This window comes from Choloepus didactylus, chromosome 6 (assembly GCF_015220235.1).
Source record: "Choloepus didactylus isolate mChoDid1 chromosome 6, mChoDid1.pri, whole genome shotgun sequence".
In the NCBI taxonomy this organism is placed as follows: Eukaryota; Metazoa; Chordata; class Mammalia; order Pilosa; family Megalonychidae; genus Choloepus; species Choloepus didactylus.
Window position 1 is genome coordinate 69,548,018 of NC_051312.1, and position 24,620 is coordinate 69,572,637.

Genomic DNA, 24,620 nt, shown 5'->3' on the forward strand with positions numbered 1-24,620 from the left:
CATATTGGGCAATGACATTTCATAATCGATCAGGAGACGCAAAAGCCCACTGTGAGAGAACATAACATAGCCTGGCTGCCTGACTTCTGCAGGACCCTAAAATCAAACTTTTTAAAAAAAGCTACCCTATACCATTACTGAGAAAGAGGATATCCTTTGAAAGCTAAAGTCCTCCCCCTCCTCTAACTCTGAAGAGCTGTCCAGTAAACTACAAATCATGAAGCTACAAGTTAGGAAGGGAGGTCTCAGGCAGAGTGCCTTCCAGGACACTGGTCCCACACCTGCTCCCCTCTTTTTCTCTAACACTCCCACCTCCTCCAAGGCTGAAGCTTGGCAGGTGATATGCAGGCACCACCTGGATGACTGATAGGCTCTGATTTGAAGTGGTGGATCGGTTTCAGCCTAATGGAACACTCCTCCTGTGCCCTTATAGTCAGTGCACAAAGGCTGGCAGGACCACAGCAGCTGTCTCCCCAGGGCAATGGAAAGCAGCTGTATCCCACGGTGGACTCAACAGCTCCTCATCACCAAAAACAAAAACACAACAGTCCCTATTGCCATGGAGAATTCAATCCTCTTGTCCTGGGATTGGCATTGGCTGGAATTCCAAAGGCTCCACTGAGCTACCTCCTGTGAGGTCTAAATACAGCACACTCGCTTTTAACCTAAACACACAGCCCAGGCCAGAGCCCAGGGCTGACAGCCCCCAAGGACTGGTGGGGAAGTCTTGACTTCCAGCTGCCCATTTGGTGGTGGGCATTTCAGAGATATCAGAGATGGGATATGCTGGTCAGCCCTATGTTGACTGATGTGTCTAGGGCAAAACAACCTGGGGAAGTAACTAGCTTGTAGAAGGTTAACTACAATTGTGATCCTGAGCAAAGAAATGCATCCTGGGTGTGGGGAGGAGGAGAGAGAAAGAGGGAGGCAAAGGCAGTAAGGACCAAAGACTTATTAGACAATTAATTAAAAAGTAGGGAATCTTTCTAAAACATGTGCTCCCAGGAGAACACAACTCTTTAATTATGCCTCTCCGTGGAACTTAAGGCACAAGCTCTGGCATAAAACAAGGTTGCCTTCTAGTTATGGGACCTTGAGCAAGCAGATGAACCTCTCAGTTTCCACATCTCTAAAATGGCCCAAAGGACTACTGCAGGTATTCAATGAGATCATGTACACAAAGTGTCTGGTGCATACAAGTTGCTAAAGAAATAACGGCCACCAGCTGCAGTAGTGGGAGTAATCATAGTAGTATTAGTAGGATAATGTCAGGCATTTTCTTCACTCCCTCAACCTTGCCTTTGGTTTCTCTGCCTCGGAGAAGGCACAAGAACACTTGTTGAGGCCATGATGACAAGATGGAAACTTCCAGCCAGGAGAAGCTGTTATTGCATTTGACAAAGGAGACCTTCAACAAAACAAAGCAATACAATTCTCACACCCAAATCTATTAAGAACTATAGATGGCAAAATAGCAAGAGCTTCCAAACTTCTCAACAAGTCAACCCACATGCCCCACAGGGTAAGAAATGTCCATATTGGCAGGGGAGGGAGGAGTCCCCTTACCTTGGTGTTCACACACGACTTCCCTCGCTTATACTCTTTGTGGGATCCACGCTTGTCCAATTTGTACCACAGGGCTTTGGCCTTCCAGGTGGTCACCTTGGATTTGAGCTTGGAATAGAAGTTTCTGTGGTCCGAAGGATCTAGGTCCAAGTGTCGTGTGAGGATGTTGAAGGCGTGGAGGGTGCCTTTGCATGTGGGAGCCTGGACGAAGTTCTCAAAAACCTGCCCAGCCTGGGTCTGCTTCTCATCCTCATTCTCCCCCATGTTTCAGAAGCTGTGTGGAGCAGTGGCGTGGAGAGGACTGAGGAAAACACCATGAAGTTCCTGGAGAAATGTCACACCTAGGAAAGTAGGTGGAGGCACAGGTGAGCTTTGTAGGCATTGAGAGAGTACTCAGGAAATGAGTGTTCAGAAGTAAAAATAAATTATCTGCATATACTAAAAATATAAACCGTCAATAGAAAATGTATAGTTGTACCTTCTAACCTGGCAATGCTCTTAAACTGTCACTCCCTTTCTCCCCAAAACCCCACTCCTCTCACCAGGTGAAGAGCATCACAGACAGCTCAAGGCTATACGCTGGCTGATGTCAACATTACCTGGCTGATCTTGATATGAGGGGTATGAGCCAGATGATGGGAAATGGTAACTAACAAAAGGAAAAACAGAAGAGTGCACTAAATTTAGCACCACTGAAAACGAACCATTTTGGTGCTGCAAACTGGTTGACTAATATTAATTAGTGCACAGACACAAACATCCAGAGCACATTCCTTTCTAGGTTTCATGGCATCCCACCTATCTTTAGTTGAAAGTCTTTCTTCCTTAGTTACCAGAGGACAAGTCTTTCCCCTATACAGATGATGAACAGCACCTTCTAAAAACTTCTCTCCGTTCCTAGTATCCGTTAAAAGTGCACCATCTACCTCAGTCAGACATACAGAAAGACAGAGGGACACAGGGGCCTTCTCCTCCCACTGTGCGAAAGGAGTCTGGGCTTTGTAAGCTCAAACTGTGAGCTATTTGGAACAAGTGTTCAGAATGATGGGAGGGAAAACAGGGGAGGGTGTTCATTCACATCACAAAAATAGCTTGCCAGGGGTTTGGCCATGGTCCTTTCTCTCTGTACCACTGTAACCTCAGGCATTTCTTAGGAAAGACATTTAAGTTCCAAAGGAACAAAAATAAATTTGAACTGATTTTCCAAAGCAAGAGCTATTTTTCCTGAATCCAAAGCTAGTGCCACAAGACAAGTGGAGAGGAACTGGGACTGGCCCAGCTCTCAGGAGGATTTGAGGGAGTCTGTAAACAGGATGGCACAGCAAATCGAACTTCCCCAGTCAGAGGCCTGGCACGAGGAGGTCCACAAACGTACAAGCACAAGCCCCTCAGGCTGGGCTGATGGGAACATTTGTAGTGGATACCTTTGGCTTGTGGGTGGACTTTATAACAATGAAAAGCATACAATGGTGTTTATCTTCTTCTTCCTTAACTCCGTATTCATTCAGCAACAATTACTGATGCCCTACCAAGAGCCAGGCACCACACTAGGTGCCGGGGATGCGGAGATGGCCGACATGCACCAGGCCCAGCCTCGTGAGGAAGACAGGCAAATGAAGAGATGGTTACAAGACTAAAGGCAAATGCTTGTAGAATATGTACAAAGCGTGTGGGGACCTAGAGCAGGAAGTATCCAACAGAACCTAGAAGAGTCCAGACAGGCTGCAGTAGGGAAATATCAAAAAAGCTACTTTTAGGAACAAGATAGATTTCACTAGAAAAGTGGAGGACAGACATTCCAGGAACAGAAAACACCTACAAAGGCAAAAGTCCAGAAATGTTGGCATATCTGAGGAATGAGAACACATTCAAATGGGTTAGGGGTTCAGGATTCATCACAAGGTGTGATGGGATGTCCAGGGCCGATCTTAAAGTCTGCCCGTGCCTTGCCAAGGAAGGGGGCCTGCCTCCTCCAGGGGGTGGTGAAAACAGAAGCTGAGTGGCAGGGTGAGACTTGGGCTCTTGGAAGATGAGACGGCAAGAGTGGACTGGAGATGGTGAGACTGCAGGCAAGGAGGTGGGAAGGGGCAGCCCAGGCAGCAATGGAGAAGGATGAAGAAACTGGTGGGACAAGGGGAGAACTTCGGTTTCTGTTTGGGAAAAGAAAAGCACACCCAAAGGAGTATGGATGCCTGGCTGGATACCACCCAAAAGAGCAGCCTGTTGGGGGCAGACAAGCTCTCCAGACACTAGGCACCCAGATAACGAAGGGTGAAGGGATAAGAACAACATGTGTAGGAGCCTTACCCTCCTCCCCTCCTTCCCTGAGAGCTTCTACCGTGACTGGCAGTATGCTCGGCTGAAGGGAGAATAGCACACATTCCTTGCTCCAAACCTAGCCAAATTTCACTTTTCAGCTAGACCTCAGTCCCCCATGAGGCCTTACTCTGGTCTACACAATTCAACAGCTTCAACAGATTTGGAAAGCTGGTTCTGCACTTTGCCTGGCACAGATAAGACATGGACTTGTGCTCTGAGATGCTCTCTCAGCAACTTGAATGTCCACAGCGTTCCCTCTGGCATCGCTCACATAAACACTACCTCTATGACTAGCCACCCAGAGAGCACAAACAGGAAGCAAGACTCATTTGCTTTGCAGAGCATATTAACCTTCTCAGCCTTCTCTACCTTTGGAACCACTTCTGTGCCCAGCATTGAACAAAGCATGCAGTAGCTGATCAATAAATACAAGTCTGATTGAATTCAAGTGGTATCCTGCAGTCCTTTCCGAGGATAGGCAGGTGGTGCAGAAAAAACCACAAGGTTTTGGACTATTCAAAACTGAGTCCAAAGCTCAGTGTGGCCTCTCACTACCCATATGGTCTCATGCAGCGACTTAAGCGCTGAGTCTCAATTTCTTCTTTTATAAAAAATGGACAGTAACCTCCACTTGCAGGGTTGCTGTGACAGGTGAGATGCAAGTACAGGGGCAGACTGCATCCACTACAGAGGGTGGATTTGTGTCAGGGGAAAGCACCGGTTTGAAAAAACACTTTTATAAATCAATTCTCTGAGTTGCCAACTCCTCCTTGTCTAAAACGGAGAACTACTTGGAGGTATCAAGCCAAACTTGACTCCCAGGGAATGATTTACAAACTGGAAGAACCTGTCTCCTCCCAACCTAGGTTGTCTCCACTCCTCCTCCAAAAGAAAAATGAACAACTTAATCTCAGGGCCCCAGTGCAGAAAGAGCCAAAGGTGATGCTGAGGGAGGGGGTGGGCGTGGAAGCTCAGGGATCTAGCTCTAATCTAGAGTGAGATAAGGGGGGGTAGGGGGTGGGGGGAGATGGCTTGAAAGGAGATGATAAGCACAGCCTTGGACATGTATCCCAGCAACCTGTACCAGGCTCAGCCCTGCCCTCCTTGGATCTAAACTTTCTAGTTTCCAGTCTTTTAAAATCAGCTTTCCAATTTAAATCAAACACCTTAAGAATTACTCCAACACCCATAGACGGTAGGTTTCCTTGCCGAAGAACAGGAGAATTTTTAGTCAGGCCAACCTGGCTGTGAATCTGGTCTCAAGTACTTGCTTGCTATGTGACCCTAGGCAAATTACCTAATCTATCTCTGGGCCTCAGTTTTCTCATCTGTAAAATGGAGATATTCATACTTCACAGAGTTGCAAAGAATGAGAACATTTTGTGATGCATTTAGTACCTGGCAGTGACATAACATCCAGCACTCATTACTATGATTCAAATGGCCCAAATGTCATCAAACCAAAAGGAAGGGGAAAAGAAATATAATTCTTAGACAAGAATTCCAGGTCAAGGAATTATACATACTTTAAAACTAGAGAAGGTAGGAGGAATGGGAGTTAATGCTTAATGGATACAGAGTTTCTGCTTGTGGTGACAGAAAAGTTTTGGTAATGGATGATAGTGATGGTAGCACAACCCTGTGATTGTAATTAATACCCTGGATTGTATACTTGAAAGTGGTTAAAATGGGAAATTTGTGTTGCATGCATATTACCACAATTATAAAAAGTGAAAGAGAGAAAAAAAAAAAAAACAAACTGGAGGGCAAGGGCTTTCAATTCAGAAGATCTGGGTTTCAAACCCATTTCTTAGCTGTGTAGCCTTGAAACAAGTCACTTAACTTCAAAGTTCCAATTTCTCCATATGTAAAATGAGAAAATGAAACAGGGTCGTTTTGTAATGAACTGAAAACATGTATGTAAAGTGCCAACCTGGAACTTAGAATGACTCACTGAATCTGACTTCAAGCTTTTTCTTCTCCAGAGAATTGGGGTTTAATACTTTTTGTGGATATTCTTTCCCTAAAGAAGACAGTCAAGTATTTTTTAAATCAGAGGAACCTGGATGACTAACTTTTGCTAAAGTCTTCCTTGTCAACCACCACCCAGCTGTTGCCCTTTTGGAGTTCGATACGAAATATAAACAAAACCAACCGCCCAGAAATATGAAAGGTTTCTGCATTTTCTGGAAAGAAACAAGACAGGATGCTTCAGTTTCCAAGAATAGCCTTGAAGCAATTTGGTTTTTGCCAACTGGAGTCCCTTAATTTGTGGTTCTTCTGCCTTTCCTGCCTGTGTGACTTCATGAGTCACAAAACAATTCTCTTTCCCTGCTCTGCCTCCTACAAATTAAAATCCAGGGCCTCAGATTGCAGGCAGCAGCTCTGGTAATGAATGGGCTTGGCCCAGGACATCTGGGAGGCAAGCTCAATGTTTGTCCAGATTCCCTGACCACCTCTCTAGAAATCAGAGGAGACTCCAGTCCCAAGATTTTCCCGTGTGCTCACATTTAAGACTCCCATATCTCCCTGAACCTCATCCCCTGCCAAATGGAATCAAACAGTGTGATCAGGCCTTTTTGATAAATGACAGTTCTATAAAAACTTAAGGAGGGGTGGGGAGGGATACTGGATAGAATCTTTGATCAAAACACCACTTTGGCCCCAGAAGAAAAGCTCAACTTTCAATCCCCACCCTCAGGGTTCACAGATAAGGTATGTTCAAGGTTAAATACAATCTAAAAACAAAAACCTCCCGCCATTCACTCTTAGTCTCCCAAGTCTACCTCACCAAGGAGAACTAAAAACTCCCAGTTTTGCACACGTAAGATCCTCAGTCATGGCTACCTGAATTCAATATCTGAGACGAGGACTTGCAGTGGGAAATTGCCTCTCCCACATGCTGTATCTCTGCAAAACCTACCATGGGCAGGAGCACCTGGGTCTCATGTGGGACATGCAGGCCCCATCTCCTCACTGGGACCAGGCAGACCTGGATTTCCCACCTACCAGGACACTTGGGCAGCCAACTTGAACCAAAAGGAACAACTCCCAGGTTTGGGAAGGGACTGAAAGGCCCACCTTGTCCTCCTTGTAATCCCTTCCAGCCAGGTGTCTCCAGCCAGCTTGATCATCACCTCCACCAATGGAGACCTCCCTGCCTCCAGGAGCAACCTATTACATCCTTCCTCCTCTGACTGTAAGAGAACCTCAGTGAGAGGAAATGCTGTCTTAGTCATTCCCCAGGGAGATAAATGCTGTCTCTCCAAAGGTTTGTCCACTGTTCCTAGTTCTACCCCTTGAGATTGCCCACAGGAAGTCAAAAGCCCTTTTCCCATGCAGGGCTGGATCTACATATGCAGAGTCCTTTTACATGCATCATCTGGAACCTACTAGGAAAGGCCAACGAAAAAGTATCCCCAGGGACTTGCTGTGGAAGTCCAAAACCAGTACCAGCCTGCAAGCAGGGGCATGGACATCCGCTCTGGCTACTGTTGCTCTAGAGAAGACTCCCAAGGGGCACTCAGGCCCTGGCCTTCTTCCCCACCCCTCACCCCACCCCCACTCAGAGCCCAAGTTACTTTGGCTCTGGGCTCTTCCTGCCCCAGCCCTCCCGTGACTATTTTTCAATGGTGAGGTTGATTCTTACCCGTCAGACTTTGAAGTGGCTTCACACATTCCACTTTCTCATCTCCAACCATTCCCTCTAGGAACATTCACAATGCCAGACCCCAGGACCATGGGTGAGGTGAGTTCCATCTCAGCCTTCCAGGGTTTCTGCCTGGTCTCAGGAGAGAGCTGTGGACTGACCAATCACAGCAGTAGAAGGAGAGAAGGGAGGTCAATGTCACCAGTTGGCCACTATGGGCCAGGCTCTTTCATCTGCACTATCCTAAGTAATCTTTTAACAAATCTGTAAGGTGAGTGTGATTTTCTTTCTCTCTTTTTGTTTCTGCTCTCAAAGGTCCAGAAATTGTCCATTTCTCTTTCCTGTAAATGAAGTGTAAGTTTGCCACATGTGGTTGCTTATTTTATTTATATATATAAATATACATATATATATATTTTTATATATGTTTATATACTTTTTTTCTAAGAATTTTTCCATAAGTATTTCTAGCTAGTGTTCCATATCTCTGCCTGTACTGGTAAGCCTCTCTACAAGGATCTTCTGGGAGAAGCAAAGCTTTTGCGGTGGAAAGAACTCTGGCCTGGGCACGAGGAGACCTGGTCTCAAGCCATGGCCTGCCCTTCCCGCCACCCTCATCAGGACACTGACCACCAGCATGTTCAGCTAATCACTGTGTGTCCAACACAGTCCCAGATCCTTTACATATAATATCTCATTACTCGTCCTTGTTTGACAGAAGAGAAGACAGAGATTTACAAGGCTAAGTATAACCTCTTCAGTACCACCCAGATAGTGAGTGGAGACACTGTGAAATGAGCCCAGGTCTATCGTACTTCGAAATCCATGTTCTTAGCCACTAATAAATATGAGCCATGTATTGTAAATAATACGGATTTCCTTTTCTGAAGCTGCTATGTAAACGAAATGGAGTAAATTCTGTACTCTGAAGTCTTTTCAGGGTCAAAGAATCTACAAGTGTCAACAATGGGACATGGTTTCATAAGTTATGGTGCAACCAAAGTATCAGGCAGTTGTTTAAAATAATATTTATAAAGACATTTAATCTGTGGGAAAATGCGTATGACACAATGCAGAGTGGAAAGAGCAGGATATGAATTTGGGTATGCATAGTGATTTCAACTACATAAAATGAGATGTACAGGAGACAGGACATAAGCTGTAAGTTAACAGTGGCTATGTGTGTGATGGCATTTCAGATGATTTTTATTTTTAGCTTCATACTTTTCTGTATTTCCCAAATTTTCAACTGAGATGACCATGTCTACTTTCACAAGCCCCTTCTATATACGTATGTATTTGAAGTTCAGGAATCCTCTCTCCCTGACTATAGACTTTTGGTCTCTGCAATTGGGGGTGTGGTTTGTATATCTTATTTTCCACAGGCCTAAAAGTGCTCAGCTCTTGGTGCGGCTCAGCAGGGCCCTGTATGGCTCCATAACACTGGCAGTGCTATTTTTCTCTTGTATGAAGTCCTGAAATTGTGCTAACTTAATGAAATTCCTTCAGTTCTAACAGGTCAAGGACAAGTCCCCCAAAGCTGCAATCTTCCTGGCAGCTCGATTTTTGAACCACAGGGTCCTCAAGTCCAGTTTGGCAGGCCCCCTTCCACAGGATACTTCTGACCCAAATCTTAGATGGACCTTTAGGACCCCCCACCAGTGAGCCCTCCAAGAAGAATACCTACAAATCTGGGTAAAGGTAAAGAGTGGACAAAACAATATACATCTCGACACACACATAGAGCCCATCTTACCAACAAAAACCTGGTAAACTACTCTGCACATGTCCCGAATCATCTCGATCACACACTGAGTGCACAGGAAAACTGTGAATGCCAAAGCCCATTTTCCAGGAGGCAAGCCTGTCTCAAACCTAAGTGGGAGCTGCCAAAGGCTAGAGGACAGCTTGTTTTGTGGCCTAAATAACAATGAAGTTAGTTTTCTAAAATATTTTTTGAATTTAAATGCAATAAGCAAAATAATCATTAGGCTAATGAAAGAATCTTGCTGTTTTTTTATTTGGCTCAATGAAATAATTTTAACCATTTTGTAAATGTTTCTCTCATTCCTCCTTCCAAATCTCATTTGACCTGAGGAAGCCTATGGAAGTCCAGACCCCCAAGTTCCAAATTTTTATCTCTATTCTGCCTTCCCCAGAACCCCATGGCTGACACCCCCTCCCGCCTGTACCCCAGCCTCTTGTCACTTGTGAAATCCCCTCCAACACCCCAGGGAAACTACATTACTGGCTCCCTGGCCTCAGCTGCCAGGGCTACAGCTCATTGCCCCATGAGAACACTCCTACTCCGTGTTCTGACGGTCTCTGTATGGTGCTACCACCAGACCACTGTTTCTTAAAAGCTGGGAGAATGCTTCCCTGCAGTGTGAGTCTCTCTTAAAGCTTCCTGAGGACTGTACAGATCAGTTCAGCAATGTTGGACATGCCATCAGACTCAAATGAGCGAAAACAACAGCTGTGTGACTGGATGAGACTTCTGTCCCTCTAAGTCAGGGCTTGGCATATTTTTCATATACTAAAATCAATTTAAGGGACACTAACTGAATACTTTTGATGTTTGGAGAATCCTATTGTAATACGGAGAAGCTATCTCATTTAAAAAACCACAAGCCTGGTATATCATACACCATATTTATTTTTCTTAAGCAGTGTACTTGAGTGCAAGCAAAATCTTTACCTCATCCTCCTCCAAGACACTCCACACCACTCTACCCCTGACTCCTTCCCAAAATGGACTGGATCTCTCCCACAGTGTTCCCATAGTATACTATACTTAATGCAATTGCAATAAGACTGATTCTGGTTTGAAATTAATTTTTTACTTCCCTACTCTCAGTTCATAGCACTATGGTATATGCCAAATGAGTGAATGAATGATCAATCTTTGGGAACATAATAATAGTTGACATTTACAGCATCTATGAAATGTCAAGCAATGTAATAAAAACTTTGTATGTATTAAAGTCATTAACCATCATAACCAACCACAAGGAATTATTAGATATTATTACTATCCCCATTTTTCGAAGAATCAGAAAAGTTAGCAACTAGCCCAAGGTCACTTGACCAGAAGTGGTGAACCAGAGATTTGAAGCCCACATCCTTAACCACCAAACCCATACTGCACCCCCACCCCCCACCTCGGCCAAATGGATGGAGCCCAAGGTATGCAAGTGTGGCCTTGCACGGTGAGTCAGGAACATGGTTCCTGGTTCTAGACCCTTTAACTCATGATACTTCCTTACCTTTCTTTCCTCAAACTCCAGAATGCTGAAATCTCAGTGCGATATGAAATAAGGATAGTAGTAACATGCCAATAAAACCTCAGCTGAGAAGTGACTTTCAAGCCGTGGTGGGTATGGCAGACACAAGCTGGCTGACCACCAGACTCAGAGCTCCTTCTTCCTGGCCCTCAGGCAAGCTCCTTCCTAATCTTCCTTGAGTTCTGTGAGCCCCTGTGACCAAGTTCTAGGCAGTGGACTGTGAAAGGAAGTGATGTATGCCACTTCTAGAACTGACTCATGAAAACCTCCTGTGTGTGATCCTCCATGCTCGTTCCACTTCTCCCAGAGCACATCGGCCTTGGAAACCACAGACTGAAGATGGCAGAGCCACAAGAAGGAGGAGTCAGATCCTCTGGAACCCATCTTGGAGGAGAGCCCTCTACTGACCAGGGGCACGTTTTGGACTTTACCTAATTGAGAAATAAACTTGTAGTATGTGAAGTCACTGAAATTCAGAATTTTTCTGTTAGCCAGGAAACATCACCTTAGCTAATCCAATAGGTAAACTAGAGTGTGGTGGATATGCCAAATTTGGCCTGAGTCAGAACGCAATCTCTCCCAATAAGGTTGACCACATAGGACTTAATATCCCTTTCAGTGCCACCACAGTGGTAGGCCAACATCCGTCCCCAATCATCCAGCCCTGTTGTTTTATATCTTACCATCTATTACTACCTCTATATCCTGGAAAAGCCTGTTCCCCAAAAACATGCCTGCCCACCCCTCTACCGAGCCATCCCCTGTCCCCTACATACATACCCAATGTTGAAAAAATACATCCCTGCCCTGTTTGTGAATGGTATAAAATAGGAGAGCAAAACTGAGAAGCTAGTGCAATCCCTTGCTTTCAATAATATCTCAGAGCTCTCAGTTCCTGAGTCCCTGGGAGCTGATATGGTGTGGTGGAAAGAGCAGGGACTTCTGAGTCACCAAGGACTCCCTTGAGCAAGTCATAAACATTACAGAAGTTTCTGTGAAAATTAAATGCAGGTGCCTCTCACAGCACTGGGCTTAATAAGTGCTAGTTCCTGGCCACACTGCCCTGGGGATAAACACCACCTCGAGCTCAAGGTATCCCAAGAGGATCCAAGGAATAAATCCTTCACATGGAGGAAGAGGGTGGCTCAATTGCACATCAACTTACCTTCTTTTCTGGATGGTTGGGCTAAAAGCATATTTGCCAGCACACCCTTAAAGGCTCTCCCCACCTGAACCTTTGCATCTGAATGGCACTGCATTGCTTGACTTCCTGAAATTAGGCCTCAGGGACCTGATTCCTAGTAATGAGTCTGAAGGACTGAGAGGAATGTGGGGAAGAGAGACAGATGCCATGGCAATGGGATTCTGAAAAGGATTTCTTGCTGATGCCTGTTCATCGTTGGCTCCCTGCCTGGGGGTCCAAGCTGACCATAGCACCATCCCTGCCCTGAGGGGTTTCCAGCCCACACAAGTCTGAAGGATTCTGTCTTTCAAGAACTGAGTCAAGTGAGCAGTTCTCAAGCCAAAAAAAAAAAAAAAAATCATTCCCTGACAAAAGTTTTTTTCTGATTTGTGAATTTATCAACATGAAGAAATTCCCAAAAACGTGTACAAATTCAACCCTGCTGACCTAGGTTCCCAATAGAATAGCGCAGCATCACACACAATATCCTTGTCCTCACTGCCCACTCACCCTTCAGTCCACCACAGTCTGGTTTCTACCACTTCCCCTGCCACCCTCACACACCCCCCCACCCCATACCAATTATACCCCTGAAAACGCTCTCTCACCAGGGTCACCAACAACTTCTGTTGCTAAATCCAGTCATTGCTGATGGGGCCTTCTCCTGCTCTTCACTCCTCCCCATTTGCAGTCTTTTGTAGACTCCTCTCTCTCTATTTGCTCCTTAAATTTTCCTATGTTTCAAGGTTCTGATCATCACTCTCCTCTCACTCTCAAGAAACTCAACACTCCCACGGCTCAGCAAATAGCTGCATCCTGATGACTCACCAAACTAACCCTCCATTGCAGACTTCCCGCTGCATCCCAGGCCTATATGTCAACTGCCTATTAGAAATTTCCCCCTGACTCTCAACACGCTGTCCACTTCCCTCTCATCCTTCTGGTGTCACTTCCTCAGCCCCAGCCTAAGTGAACAACACCATCTGCACCCTGACCCTCCAGCCAAAGCCTTGCAGTTGACCTTCTCTGTCCCCTTCCCTCATCTCACACAGCTGCCCGGTCACCAGGCCCTGCCTCCTCAGCAGCCCTGCCATCCTTCCTCACTGCCTGCTGTCCTTCCTCAGCTGGCTGCCTCCATACAGCTCTCCACCTACCTTCACCTGGACCTCAGAACCTCCTCATAACCACCTTTCCTACCTCCAGATTCACCTCCCTCCAATCCATCAACCTATTCCTCGAACTACTGCCAGAGAGGCTTTATATCAAAAATGCACACTTCATCAGGTCCCGTTCCCGTTTAAAATCCTTCAGCAGCTCCCTCACAATCTTCAGGTGAAGTCCAAACACCTCAGTAGAACAAAACAAAAAGACCTTCACCATCTAGCCCCTTGCCGGACTCCCCAGCTTCCCCATCATCGCATCCCCTGACCCCTCGTACTCTGGACTCACTGAGCCACCTGTGTTCCCTGAAAAACCAAACTCTTTCATGCCCCCATTTCTATGCCTTGGGTTATGCTGGTCCCTCTGTCTGGAATGCCCTTCCAGACTGTTCCTTGGCAAAAGCCCATTCATTTTTAGAGCTGGCTGAAACGTCAAAGGCAGCAGAATGGAGTGGATATGAGTTTGGACTCTGGAGTCAGACAGACCGGAGGCAAACCCTGACCCACTACTTACTAGATGTGTAAGCTTGGATGAGTTACCTAACTTCTTTGAACCTCAGTTTCCTCATCCATAAACTAGGGGTAATAATAGTTCTGACCTCATCAGATTATTTGAGGATTCAATGCAATGATGCCTGGCCAGCCCATTTTCTTAGCTGCATGGACTTCTTTGAAGCTTTTGCCCACATTTTCCCACACTGTACTCGATGGAGGTTTGTATTTCAGCTTCCTATGTTCTATCAGTTGATCTGTTTGTGGGTCTACCTGCCTCACCAAACTGTGAGCTCTCTGATACTAGAGGCTACATGTCCCAGGGCCTGACTACTTTGCCTCTGGCACTTGGGAGATGCTCAGTAACAACTTCTTGTGGAGAAAATAAAATCAAGACCATTGCACAAAATTCAGGACATGTGGGAGCGTGAATTGCGATTGCCCTTTGCCTCTAACTTTGTTCAGGGCCTCGTCAGCTCTGACCTGAATTACCATATAAGCCTCCTAACCAGTCTCTGCTTCTCTCTTCCCCCTTCCCATCTCGCAGGCACCACCTACCTCCTGTTCACAAAGCCCTCAGTGCCCCCTACACCCCACTGTACACGTCCAAATGCCCCCACTGGACTCCTCAGGCTTCCCCCTCCCATCTGCAGAGAGCCTCCTCCTTGCTAGACTCAATTCCCAAAGGTATTAGAGCTCACCCTGTGGCTGCCTCAGACGGGCCGGCCTCTCCAGTGCTCCACTTCCGGTCTCTGTCTCACTTCTCCACCCCTGTTCAGACCTTATTCATCCTCCGAAGCACAACTGGGTTCCACATTACTGATTGAAGACCTACTATGCGCATCCCCCATAGAAACCTCACAGGCTAGTCAAGGAATCAAACTCATACTAACAGTTATTGTTAAGAGCTGCAGTCCAGATAGGTCCCAAGATCTGTGGAAACAGATGCAGAAATGGAGTGACTGACAGCCTCGAAGTATTATCAGAGTTGGATCTTAAGGAATGCGCTGGAGTTTTCAAGTGCAAAAGCTTCTCTAGCTCTTACCAACCTTTCTTTCTTGTGCGTTCTTCTTATACCTGCAGTCTGTGCAAGGGGTCACCAAAACTGGCTCTACAGCAGATGCACCAGTACCTGTCAAAAAATACAGCTTCTGGGATCCATTCCCAAATACAATCCCTGCAGCCTGTGGCCCAAGGGGAAAAATGTTTTTAACTCTCCAACATTTTGTGTTGATCAACCAGGTTTGGGAACCACTCATTTACACTACATACAATTCCATTCATTCCATTTACTGAAAACCTACTTTCTGCTCAGGGCCTTGCTATAGGCAAAACTGTGAACACAAGGTGAACAAGATACTATCTCCCCATCTCCTAAAAAATTGTTAGGGGAGACAACCAGTTATAATACAGGATATAATACAGGCATCCATGCCATTTGGCACTTTGTTAGCCTTGAACCTATGAAATCTCTTGTGCCTTAATCTTCTCTGGACAACTAATTTTAAAACTTCTTAAGGAAGTTTTTGTTTGTTTGTTTGTTCCTTTTCGATTTCCCAGAGTGCCCACCTTCGTTCTGGGTACACAATTGGCACTCAATATTTAGCATTCAACTCTTTGTACTATGTCCCTTTACAACTAATTCATCCATTAATGAGTTGTCTACCCATTTTTATCTTTGTAATTTCAGTACCAGTGTGATGCCTGCTCCCAGAAGGTAGTCAGTATGTGTTTGTTGAATGAATAAATGTTTACCAGTAAAAATCTATTTCAGGAGGGATGGAACTACTTACATTGTACCACCTTCAGAGTTCAAGTTAAAGACTCATAACATTTTTAATTGCATTACAGCTCTTTAATTTCAAGATTAATGTCCTCGCATACAACTACACAGGCTTTGTTGTTTATGTTGTTATTAATATTATTAATAATGTAATAATATTTCCCTGGATCTGGTAATCTGTTGGCCTTTGTGTAGATGTGCCCAGGGCAGGGGAGGGGTAGATGTCTGCCTATTCCTTCCATTAAGCCATCCACCCAGCCAGCCACCCAGCTGTCCACACCCTTCACCCCATCTATGAGTAAAGGCCTGTAAACTGCATTCGGCCTTTATGAGCAGGTGTGTGCACCTGCATGGACAGGTGAGCCCTGCCTGAGTCAGTGAAGCTAGTTGGCTGTTCAAAGCCTACTGACATGTCAACACACTTGGGAGGCCAGGATCTGTGATTGAAATGTAAAATCCCCTATGCTTCAGAGAAGCAGCCTAACCAAAGCAAGGACACCCATCAAGAGGTTCTTGGGAGACACGTCCAGGCACAGGACACTCAGCCCAGTGGGGTGAGCTGGGCAAGCAGAGATGGCCAGGAGAATGGACTCTACCCCAACTTTCTCCAGGGCCTGCCTTCCCAATGATTTGTTGTTGTTGTCATTGTTGTTTGTTTTGTCTTAAGTCCTGGGAGATATCTTCATCTGGTAACTGCTTTGTGCCAAGAACCTAAGAGGTATTTTCTGACCTGTTACTGGATCCAGGACAGCACACAGGCAACTCAGTCTGAGACCTGGTCACCTCCTTTTTGCTGCTGATGGAAAATGGAAGGATTTATTTGTGGGTTACTCATTCATTCATATATTCATTCATCAGACACTGACTACTATGTGTCAGGCAATGTGCTAAATGAACACAGCTTAACAGTCCTCAGGGAGAGTGAGCAGACCAGAAACCTATGGGGTCAAAGAGCTCTGAGAAAGCATTTCTTCACTTCATTAGGATGCAGCCCAGAAGGGTCTCCCTGTCCATGTAAAATATACAGCTACCAGGAGGTATTACAGATGTCTGAGCAGAAGTGAGAGATAAAGACCCTTTTGGGCCCACTCCCTTACTGTTCAGAGGAACTCAAGTCTCTTGGAAACTCTTTTCCCAAAGATCTAAAAAAAACAAGTAAAGTTCCAGACAGCAAATACAGAAAGGCCTCTCTGATAAAATAGGGTAGAACTGGTCACTAAAATGCACTCAAGTGCTGAGCTAACTTCTGAGGAGATTACTGGCTTGACAAGTTGTATTCACCTTTAAGGTCTGGGCATACGACTTTGGGGATTTAAAGTTCTGTAACATTTGTCTAGTTGGTAAGGGAGATGAGGCCGCACCTAAGAACAACACAGGTACGTACATGGAGTAGGAGGACAGCAGAGGCCTGAGCGGAAGGATGCCTGACTCTCCAAGTAGCACCTAGAGGCCAAGCTCCTACGAGCTCAGAAATGCTGTGACAAGCGTTTCAGGACCCAGTGAGTGCCTTTGCTATTCAGTGGGTCAACTGGGCCCCTCACTGGTCCCAACCCCCAACACACAGCAGCCTGGGGAGAGGACCTCAGGAGGTCTGATGGAGCCGGTGAATCTTCCCTGGTGGTTAGGGAGACAGCCTTCCACAGTCCCAGCGTAATAAATTTACACTGGCTAATGAAGATGCTAGATGCTTCTCTTGGTACTTGGGTTTATGCTCCGAAAAACATGCTATAGGGACCCAGGCCCGGGCCCTCTCCCCTCCATAGTGAAAGTGAGTTATTACACATAACCACCTACCTGACTGGGACAAAGGTTAAAAGTCATCAAACCTCCCCAAGGGAAGAAATAATATATGGTAAATAAAGCACTGAAACTCCCCTCCCCTAATCACTGTTGATAACAAATCTCCACACCCCAGTGTCACAAGACCCTGCTGAAACTCTGTTCTCACACTCTATGGAATATCCTTGTCTTAACCCTTATAAACCACCCCTGGCACCTCTCGCTCTTTGCAGGGTGCTAACTTCCATCTTTTCTCAGCCGGCCGCCACCAAGAAGAGCCATCTCTCCTGTTCGTAAGTCCCACTAAACTCATATTTAACTCTGTGCCTGGCATGTTCTTTAGTCTTGGGGCTGAGCTGGGTTGGAAAACATGCTCACTTAAGTAAGTAGCAAATGGCCCAAAATGGATGTAGTTAAACCCAGGGGCTACAGAAGATGGACTGTGATGAAGGACCAATCAGCCCTTGACTCCAAAATCACCCTCTGGTTTATGTTCCTTCACTCCTCTGCCCTGGGGACAGATCAGGCTCAAGGCTCAGCTTCCAAAATTGATTTCCTGGGGGCAGAACTCAGCAAGGTGTTCATTAAAGGGGGCAACAGTTCCTGGAGGGCTTTCTCTGGTCACCATTATTCTTTCCACCCTGAAGACCTGATATTTAAGAATTTCTGACTACAAAGCCCCAAGGAATTCACCCTCCTGGCAAATAATCTACTTCTTTAATACATTTTGCCTTGCAAAATATATCATCCTGAAAAACAGCTTTATATTTTTGTTGGTTTTGTTTTTGAGTAGCCTTCTCATCCCACACTCCCAGCTCCCGCAGAATTATGCGGCCCTGCCTGGAATGCAAAACAGCCCCTGGAGAGATAGTCTGCACACAAACTCTTACGGGTGTTTGCTATCGGCTTATTTGGTGAGAAGAATTTGAGACATCTGAACTATGAACTATCAGCATGGCCCATCCTACCCATTTTGTTTGCTCCATCAAAAATCACCTCCACTGGTGTGTGAGAAAGAAAACATAGAAAATGACACAAATACTCTAAAAATGAGCCCCACACACATTTCCACGGAGGATACTTCAGATGCTTGGAGCATTCATATCTGAAGAATCAGAATCATTGATGATTCTTTCAACTAATTGATTGCATAAGTAACAAGAGTCTTACAAGGCCCTTCACAGCCTAATTCCAAACCGCTCCAGCTTATCTTTGGACTGAGAATATCTCCACTCCCTCCACCTTCATCTTAAAAAGAAAGCATGCACATAACTCCTTCTTATTTCCAAATACTTAAGCCCTGTCATACCATCACACCTTTTACCTAGAAAACCCTCTACCTCCTTCTCTGCTTTGCAGACTCCTATTCATCCTTCAACACCCAAGTCCTTTGGGCAGTCGTTCCTAGAGCACTGCTCCCTTCTTGGTGCTCCAGAGCACTTGGTGCATCCCTCTAGATAATGCTTAGAGCAGTGGCTGTGACTGTACTTGTCTGTCTCGCCACCAGCTCCTGGGAGTGAAGGGACTAGATCTCACTCACCTTTGCATCCCCAAAACCAAGGCCATGGCCTGGCAGTCAGAAGTCCCGTAATAAATGCTGATGCTTCAATCAATGCCCGGGCCCATTTAGTCCCAGCCCTCCCTTCCCGAGGCCATGGGAAATGCAGAACGAGGAAGGGCCTTGGAGTCAGGCAGCTTGCTTTGAGCCCTAACCCTTGTGGGAGGTGGGCAAGTTAATTAACCTGTCTCTGCCTCGATTCTCTCCTCAAGACAACAAACAGCCATGACCACATCTCACAGGGCAGCATACAAGGAAATGTATGTAAACCCAGTGCCTTCCCCACAGAAAGATCTCAAGATACATTTCCTTCCCTTTCCTCAACAGGAAATGTTGAGTTCAGTACCCACTGGAGTCCTACAGGAAAAAGCCAGCGTCTTCCCCTCTGGTTTATATGCCATCAACATAGTGACAGTGTGGCCAGCCTCTAACCCAAAGAGCCCTTCCTGAGACCAAAGGGCAGCAGAGGCTGTGCTCATTCCATGTCCTTAGCTGGAGGATCTCAGAACAAGGCCTGCTTAGCCAACAAGCCCATGAGGTTTTTATCTTAATGACAAACCCACAAGAGGCCACTGCCTACAGAAGCTGGGTCATCACATTCTTTATTTCCTGTCATAAATTAATCTTTCACCCTAAGACACACCATAAAGCAGAATAACGCTGACTCAACAGTGTTAAGTCACTACATACAAGTCAAACAGCCTACACACAAGAAGCCTCAGCAGCTCCATGATGATTTATTAGGCCTCGATAAACAGCGAGGTGGAAGCAGTGGGGTCCTGCTAACACCTCAGACATTCAAGCTCAGGGTCAAAGACAGAAGTGGAAGAGGCGTAGTGGCTGAATTCACTTGGGAAGGCAACATGGCGCTGAGGAAAGAATGACTTGATTGGATGTCAGGAGGCTTGGCTGCCATCTCAATTCTACCACTAGCTTGCTTTATGAATTTGGTTAAGCCATGTTTCTGGGCCTCAGTTTATTCAGCCCAAAATTGGGAGCACTGGATTAGATGATCTGCAAGTTCTTTCCAGCTTTAACACTCTAAGATTGTAAATCCTAGAGGCAAAGTCACCTTCCTGAACCCCTCACCCTTTTCTCATTAGTTGTCTGCCTGAGGTATCTCTTAGCACTGAGCAGATGTCAACCAATGTTACAACTTTTACTGCTCCAGAGCCCCAAAGTGCCCAGTCACCACTAACCACAAAGCTTGGCCAGGGAAGAAAAGGTTAAACTTGGGACCCTATTCTCAAGAACATACTTCCTACCCTCTGGTCAAACAACTATACAGAGTCCAGGTACCTTGGGGCATCAAGAGTTTGGATATCCCAACAATTCTTAATTACGTGGGTTGATTTCTTTTCACTCTAGGGTTTTTCTCACTCCCCTTCAATACTATCCTGCATGCCCCTATCTAGACCAACCTAGTTACATAAAGCCCGGTGTTTTTTTTTCCATGCTGCCTGGCAGGGCACTGAGGCAGCATCAGGCAGTTCTTATCTGTGTTCTGGCGTATCTCAGGGTGGAGCTAGGAGTGGCGGCAAAGGTACAAAGGTCAGGAGAAAAGTGCTTACAGGCCAGGGAAGGGGGAGGCAGCCTGGAAGGGAAGACGTTACTCATCTCCTGGATGGAATGAGCACCGAGAACCACAGCAGTCTAGGAGGCTCCCTTAAAATGTTGCCCAGCCCTCCACACCTCACTTATTTCCTTAATAAGAAATCCAAAGGCTGATGAAGTTGTGTGACTGATCCAAGGTCACACAGCTAATCTGTGAAATGGCCAAGAACAGAACCCACTTTTCTACTAACCGTCACCCCCCACTCTGTTGACTAAGATTCTAATTAGGTTACTCCAATGAGGCCTGTTGGGTCCCCTGCAGACTCTTAGGAAACATGACCCAAGGGCCACTTCGGGAGAAAGTGCCCCAGCAGATATTTTGCTAACTGCCTCTTCTCCCTGCTGTGTCTCTTCCCAACCTGACATTGTTTCCTTGTTCATTGTCCGGGCCTTGGCCACAAAATCATAAGGAGTTCAGAGGTCACTGACAGGGTAAAAGTAGGCCTCCCTACCCCTACAGAACCCTAAATGTCTAAGACAACCCACAACTATCCCTCCTTCCTTCCTGGGTTTAGACAAGGTTGACGGGTGGATTGATGGGTGGTGAAGAGTGGTAGGAGGAGAGCAAATTAACCAAGGGGAAGTCTGATCTGTTTAGGTCAAGGGTATTATGTACGAGCAATTAAACGGGTAATTTAAAAGTTTATGACGGCAAACAAAAGGATCTGTCTCTGCCAGGGACCTTTCAAAGATCAACGTTTGACACATCACCCCAGTATCAAGGGGAGGAAGCTCTGAGTAAAAGATTCAGGGAATTAATTATTTAGTGTGCATGACCCAGTTCCCATAAGTGAGGCTGGGTGAAAAGAGAACTCACCAGTTCCTTATCATAGCAAGAAATTCAAATACTTCACAGGGTACTGTTCCCTTCACTGCCAAAGAAGAGCTGTTTATGGTTAAGAGCAGGGGAAAAAAAAAAAAAAAAGCCAAAATTCACTCATTCAACAAATATTTATTGAGTTACTCTTATGTCCTAGGCACTGCAGGGAATTTACATGTGGTTGAAGCTTTGAGATCATGGAATTTATAAATAGGAGGCCTGAGCTGTGTCCCAGCTCAACCCTTAAATAGCTACTTTACCTTGGGCAGGTTAGAGCTTGTCAAGCCACATTTCTTATCTGTAAAATGGGGGTAAATCCACCTGCCTTATTATGAAGATCAAATGATCTTTGTAAAATGTAAAATGCAATGTAAATGTGAGGTATAAACACTAATGAAATAACATGACACACTTTCCCTGCCCTAGAGAAGTTTATACTCTGGTAATGTTTTGGAAAATAATTCAAGGTACCCATTTGGCAAACAACACATTCTCTGTAATTTAGGCAAATCGTATGTTTCAACCTGCCAATGGAGATGGAGCCAGAGGTCAATCCCCGAATCCCAGACTGTGTGCCCAAGAAACTGCAGGGAGGGATGGAGTGAAATCGTGAAATCGAAAGAGTGAGAGGTGTGGGCCCACCTGGCCCTGTGTCAAGCCTTGACTGAATGAATAACTCAGGAGGGACCAAGATTCTAAGTGGGGAAAGATGTGTGGCCAATCAGAAACAAAACAAAACAAAAAAGTCATTTGAGCACAACAGGAATGTGCCAGCCAGAAATACATACACTTCCCTCCCCACACGCATTTCAGACAATGATGGAATTCACTGTTGACTGCCCGGCCCAGCTTTGTGGACGTACTCTGCATTCTGTTTCTCCAGTAAAGGGGAGGAATTCTCAGATCATAGCAGACTGGCTGGCTCATCAGGACCTCCTTGCCCGGGTCCCTCACCTGACACTAAGAATTATTACTACTGGGCGGCTTACCCCTCGGTCCATTCAACCCCTGCTCTTCATGCTGCTTGGACTGTCAACATGGACTCCTCTGACTCCAGCTCATCTCCCCGTGTGTCCTCAGTGCCCACCAGGCCAGCCTCAAGGTGTCCAGACACACTGGTCTGCTGCCCCTCCTCTGCTGCCCCTCTGGCAGGGCCTCTGCTCCCTCCCCAGCCTCTTAGATTGGGCCCTGATGCTCTCCCCTCTCCCACCCTCCTCCTTCGAGGTCCTGTCCAAGTCTCACATCCGCTGGGAAGCTCCTGGATTTAGGGCTGGTTGTATTCATCTCCCTATGCCCTCCAGCTCAGGGCATTCCATAAATTTTCACCCTCCTGCAACGGCAAATTTATCAACCCAAATTGTTCTCTGAATTCTGTATACAGGAGGGAGGCAAAGAAAGAGGGAGAAGGAGTGGAAATAATATTAGACTGGCATCAAGGGCCTGCATTCTAATTCTGAGTTTGACACCAGTGAGTTATGTAACCTTGAGAAAGCATCTTCTGGCCAGGCCTCAAATTCCCTATCTAGTAATGAGAGGTTTACTCTAAATAATCTCTTGGGTCCCCTCTAATTATAAAGTTGGGCATTACAGAAGACATGAGTCTTGGTCCTTATTAGCCTACAACCTGGGGCAAAGTTATCCGACTGCTCAGACCTTAGTCTTGATGTTTCTAAGATAAGAGAGGATAACACAGTTACCTCCCCCAGGGTGCCAGGCTCCCATGAGAAACTGCTTGTGACACAACATGAATAGGAAAGCCCTGGACAAACCTTGGGGCTAGACTCCTTCAGCCAACAAACAGCTATTGACCCCTGGTGACATGACCGGTGCAGCGCTGGCTGGGAGGGGGCTGCCGGCTCAGACAGGAAGGTGAGAGAACGGCTCCTTGGCCTTAAGGCTCCTACAGCTGGTGGGTGAGACAGACAAGTGAACAAACCTTAACTGCAGCCCATGGTGCATTTGAGGTATTGACAAAGTGCTATGGGAATGCACAGTAGGGGCCGCCAACTTTGCCTGGGGAAGTAAGGGAAGCTTCTCAGAGAAAACAGTGTGTTCCAGCCTGGCAAGCTGTTCCAGGAATTGTGGGAACTGGAGCCAGCAGAGAGGAGAGGCCAAAAACAAGGCTGGCAAATGAGGTGGAGCTGAGACTGGAGGTGGCCTTGAATGCCAACAGCAGAGTGACAGGTCAAACATGCATCTGAGAAAGGTCTCTCTGCAGCAATGTAGAGGACAGAGGAGAGGGGATGGAGAGCAGAGCTGAGGAGAACAGTGGGAAGGCTGGTACAATAGTGCACAAGGGCAGCTATGGGGGTGTGTTACTGGTTTTTGCCAACACCAAACCTTTTAGACCTAAGCCTCTGATGACCTGCTAAATCTACAGAATGACTTAAACAGGTTTGTTCTCCTCAATATGGACCCCAAGCAAATAAAGATGCTACAATCACATTTTGAAACTTCAGACAAATGCTGTGTGATGCTCTGAATTCCCTCCCTCCAGTAATCACCTGGCCAGATTCTTGTCTTGGTACAAATCATCAGAGGTGGGACTGAGGTCAGGACAGCTGAGCTGCTGGCCTTGCTTAGGGGTAGAAGAGAGAGAGGATTTTTCACCTTTCAAAATAATACTCAGTCTCAATCCCTCCCTTGCTCTCTCTCCTCTTACAGCATGGAAAAGCTGTACCACCTCAGAAGTCACAGACAAAGCCCAGAGGACTGAGGAGGGAAACCAACGCTTTCACCAGTGATAGTTTCTGCAAATGGGGTCACATCCCCTTGGGTTTGAAGAAAGAGTGCCCCTATACTTTTCTAAGGCTGAAACTAGCCCCTCAAGAACTACTCAGCGGAATAAAAGAGATCCACCTCTGTGAGTTACTCACGTGCTTCATAGGCATTGCGAAGGCTGAAATCACCTCCTTGCAGGACGGAGTCAGGCACAGGTTGCCATGTTCCTTTAAAAACAAAAGCCCAATAATGAATGCGTTACATTATCATATCTTACAGCCTCACATCTTTTTCCCTCCAAGAGGCTGCACATGCTGTGTAGTTTGCCCATTAGTGACACTTTACCCAGCAAGAAGAAATGGACAGAGAATTTCTCTCTATGCCCAACAAGTTTTACATGTGAAAAAAGGAACAGAGGGCTGCTAAACAAATTCTAATCGTCTGCCATTGTCTGGGCCCCCTAAGGGCTTATCACATCTCCACAAAAAGACTTTGCTAAGAGAGTAAGATGGAAAAAAACACTTTATTAGCTGCTTCAGTAAAAAGAGAAAATGCCATAATCAAGAAATAATGAAAGCAAACCAAGTTGACATAAAATGTGACAATTTTTTAATGAGCCACCAAGGTGAAATTTGTCATATTTTCCAAGGTAGAAAGGTCCAAAATGCTAAATAAACTAGGAAATTATAAAA

At 45.9% G+C, this 24,620-nt stretch overlaps 1 protein-coding gene across 14 annotated transcripts in view; it reads right to left on the reverse strand.

Moving 5' to 3' along the window:
• MICAL2 (microtubule associated monooxygenase, calponin and LIM domain containing 2) overlaps positions 1-24,620 on the reverse strand; it is a 142,490-nt gene that overhangs the window by 90,996 nt on the left and 26,874 nt on the right. For 13 of the 14 annotated variants that reach the window (XR_005217438.1, XR_005217437.1, XR_005217439.1 and 10 more), the window contains 2 exons: positions 24,084-24,155; positions 1,567-1,907 (listed from right to left, as the gene is read on the reverse strand). Coding sequence is in view for 11 of the 14 variants with exons in the window: in XM_037839952.1 (XP_037695880.1) it covers positions 1,567-1,830 (264 nt within the window). In the remaining 3 variants the exon portion in view is untranslated. Of the gene's footprint in view, positions 1-1,566; positions 1,908-7,534; positions 7,813-24,083; positions 24,156-24,620 lie in introns of those variants that run through there. The other variant, XM_037839947.1, reaches the window with a different exon arrangement.